We start from the raw sequence: 3,528 nt of genomic DNA on the forward strand, positions 1-3,528 counted from the left end.
GTGCGTTGCCACTCTTCGTTAGAGACGAGACCAGAAAGCAGGATCAACGCAAAGGAAAGGGCATAAAGCAAACATGTACTCTCATGTATTGCGCAAAGGATTAATTTACTGTATTAATGGATTATGTCTAGTTCAAAGCAAGATCTGTTCACCCAGTTAGCAGAAAGTTCAAACTTTAAATAGTGTAACGTGGCCAGTGCGCATTCGAATGCCCATAGCTGTGATACCAAAAGAATCATTAAACCCTTTTTTTATAGAAATATAGGTTCGACCATGCCTAACCACCAAATATATGGACATACGTATGCATGCACAAGCTCAGATCCAGGCAAAAGATAATTAACATTCACCAAAGTTTCGCCAACACTTAAGTACTCCTCTCGTTTCCCGGGATTACATTTGCTTATGCCATTCGATATTCTGACAGCGATGACTCCGGCAATGGTGGTCGACGCTGAACTAAAATAAGTATTTGGTATTGTAGGCCAGCCAGCCACTCTTGAGTAAAATCGCCCATTGGAGTTTAGACTGTAACAACTACCTGAAAGAGACATACATAAGTCATAATGCACGAAGTCCACACAAGATATTTTCAAACGACAAGGAGAGGTATCTGTCGCGAGCTACAATTCACATGTAAGATAAACATATTTGCAGCAATATCCTAATAAGAACCGTTTTCACATCCTATTATCTATCCAAGTATGCTTCTTTGGCTAATTTCGACTCTAAAAACTCGGGAACAATTCCTTTAATATCTTGAATTCGCACTCTGCCATATGCGATCAGCTGACTTTTCTACTGAAAAATCGTTGGAAAATAAAATTTTTCCTAGTAAAATTTACAATTTCTATGAACATTGGGTATGCGCCAATTTTTGGCAATTGTATTTCAACTATCCGAAATCTGCGCACAGATTAGAATTGCGATGACATATAGGTATGACTATTTTCGTGCGTAAGCGTTAAGCATATAAACTATAAACTCACGACTTCCATATTCCGGTTTGGTTGCTGCCGTTTAGCAAACATGGTCAGTGGGCATAATTGAATCGGGTGCTCATACTTGACCGTTTTCGTTTTTACTTTATAGTTGGTCATATTGATTTATTGCTTTTTTAACATTTCCACACGGCGATAAACCATCTCAGTTCAAATTCCTTAAAATTGGTCCTGTTTTATAGATAACTCTTATGTATGTATGTAGGTACGTACATAAGCGTGATCATTTGCTACAATTCTCGCTGGGAAGGAGATATAATTTAAATTACATACGTATACATATGTATGCACATATATGTATGCAAAATTATTGGTTACTATTATAACATATTTTGATAATCTTCTAATAATCTTATAAAACAAATCAGTATAAGAGTATTCGCCCATATCAAATGGGTTCTTGTATTATTGATTTTATATCCGCTTTGAGACTCTTGTGTAATGTCTGAAATTGTTTGTATAAAATTACCATATTTACACACATGCACAATTTGTTTTTCTAATTATGCCTCAACAAATTATTTATCTAACTGAGCTTTCCTTAAGTCTGCCTTTACTTAAAACTTGGAAGCAATTTAATTACGAAATCAAACAAAAAGTAAACGGGTCGTTGTCGTACTACCATTTGGAAACATATTTCCATTAGTCAGCAGGCTGTTTGCAGCAACTGTATTTACATTAGGATACTGTTTTTCACCACGTTTACTAGTGAAACCATTTACGCTGCTCGTAACTGCCCCTTGATAGTAGGGATCCAGATTTCCGTTAAGTGGCTCGTATTTAATACGATGGTTTTGTGTTAGAGGTAATACCGTGTCTGACGCTCTAGACCAGTGTCCGCCAAAAAGAGAAGTCTTAAAATGAGAATGTATTAGTTATGAAATAAAAAATGAGAATGTGTTGGTGGTAATGCACGGAAATGCGTCATCAACCTGCTTCGCCTATTGTTTGCATGCAACTAAATAAAATGTGTTGCTCTGCTACTCTTTCTGTTGACGTTCGGATTGTGTACGTATAAGAAGCCGATTGTGTACATGTGAAAAGCCGAATATAGTTCGTTTCCCAGGAAAGTGTTTGGCGGTCACTGCTCTAGACACCTGTTCGGCCCGGTTATAGCATAACACGCCGAATATGGCCAAAGTCTTGCCGACGCAGTTTAACCACGTCACAGGACTCCCTAAAATTAACAGTGATACAGCTATCACAAAAATTCTTTTTGATGCGCTGGCAACCGCATAAGTCAGGGGTGAGACCAACGAAAGTACCATCTTGCCAATAAAATTGTGGCTAGAGGATATCAGACACCAGATAATGCATAGGACTATAACCGCCACAACATGTCTGGATGAGGCGCTTCTTAATCCAGTGCGCATTTTTGTTTGCTGCACTACTTAATCACTCCCGCAACCCAGTATTCCAATGATATTCAAACACTTTTTAGCACATCTCCCTGCATTAAATATGAAATACGGGAAGCACAAACTGAATTTCGGTAGATTGTTTTAACAGCTGATTTATTTTCATTTTAATAATTGCACTAATTTTTATTTACTTCGTCGGTGAGTGAAATTTTTGCTAATCTAAATTACGTCAACCGACAGACATACTAGGGTACTAATTGTTTTGGAACATAAGAGATCTAGCATTGCTCATCGCCGCAACATATTAACTATTCTGCAGTACAGCAGAAATGAGCACCTACATTTTTTACCATTTCTAAAGATAATAAAATAAAAAAATATTGCGCCAGACTTAATACAGTGCAAGACTTATTAATATTAGATATTACTGAGGAGTTTGTATGCGTGCTGGTAAAATACACGCGGAACCTCTTAAGAATTTAGGCTACGAGCGAAGTGAGTTAATTTAATACTCATTATGATTTAAGCTACTTGAAAAAAGTTAATTTCTGAGTTGCTTGAGTTGCTGCATGTTTTTTTACGCTAGTTTACTTGTGTGTCCAGCTTTTTGCATCAGTATTATGTTTATGAGTTATGTATTATATTGCAGTAATAAAAATGTGCTTGTGCCTCTCATACATCACCATCATAATCACCATCAAAGAAAATCACAGATTTGCTACTACGATATAAGACAGCATTGCGCTGTGGCATTTCCGCTAACATCCAGCCTCGACGTTTTACTGTTTCTATTGTCACCACTCCAAGAGGCCAGTACATCCCGCACATCGTCCATTTCATCATCGGATGAGGAATGCGATAGTTCATTGTAGCCGCTAATCTGAAATTTAATAAAAATAGAAAATTATTAATGCAGTACTTGAAATTACTACTGCTATACTATACTTACCGCATGGAAAATCCAGAATGACTTTTCAGCCATTCAGGAAGTCATAGCACTGCCAAATTTTGACATACGATATTTGCTCAAAGATTGGCATACGTTATTCTGCCAATGTACTGAAGGCGGCGCCACCTGGTTGACAGCTATACAACCTTGTAAGAAACGGCGCAAAATAAATATTTTTTTTTGAATTATGTGCTATCTTCCGGATTAAGCCCAGTCT

The 3,528-nt window shown here is 37.2% G+C and overlaps 1 protein-coding gene across 1 annotated transcript; it reads right to left on the reverse strand.

Moving 5' to 3' along the window:
- Positions 1-1,573: 1,573 nt before the first annotated feature.
- Positions 1,574-2,269, reverse strand: LOC108375358 (solute carrier family 35 member E1 homolog). Its single transcript, XM_017631467.1, has 2 exons — positions 2,087-2,269; positions 1,574-1,855 (listed from the first exon to the last, which is right to left on the reverse strand). The coding sequence occupies exons 1-2, from the start codon at positions 2,267-2,269 to the stop codon at positions 1,589-1,591; spliced, it is 450 nt and encodes a 149-aa protein (XP_017486956.1). The 3' UTR covers positions 1,574-1,588.
- Between the last annotated feature and the right edge of the window lie 1,259 nt (positions 2,270-3,528).

This window comes from Rhagoletis zephyria, unplaced genomic scaffold, assembly GCF_001687245.7.
Source record: "Rhagoletis zephyria isolate East Lansing unplaced genomic scaffold, Rhagoletis_zephyria_1.1 Rzeph_scaffold_08804, whole genome shotgun sequence".
Taxonomy (NCBI): Eukaryota; Metazoa; Arthropoda; class Insecta; order Diptera; family Tephritidae; genus Rhagoletis; species Rhagoletis zephyria.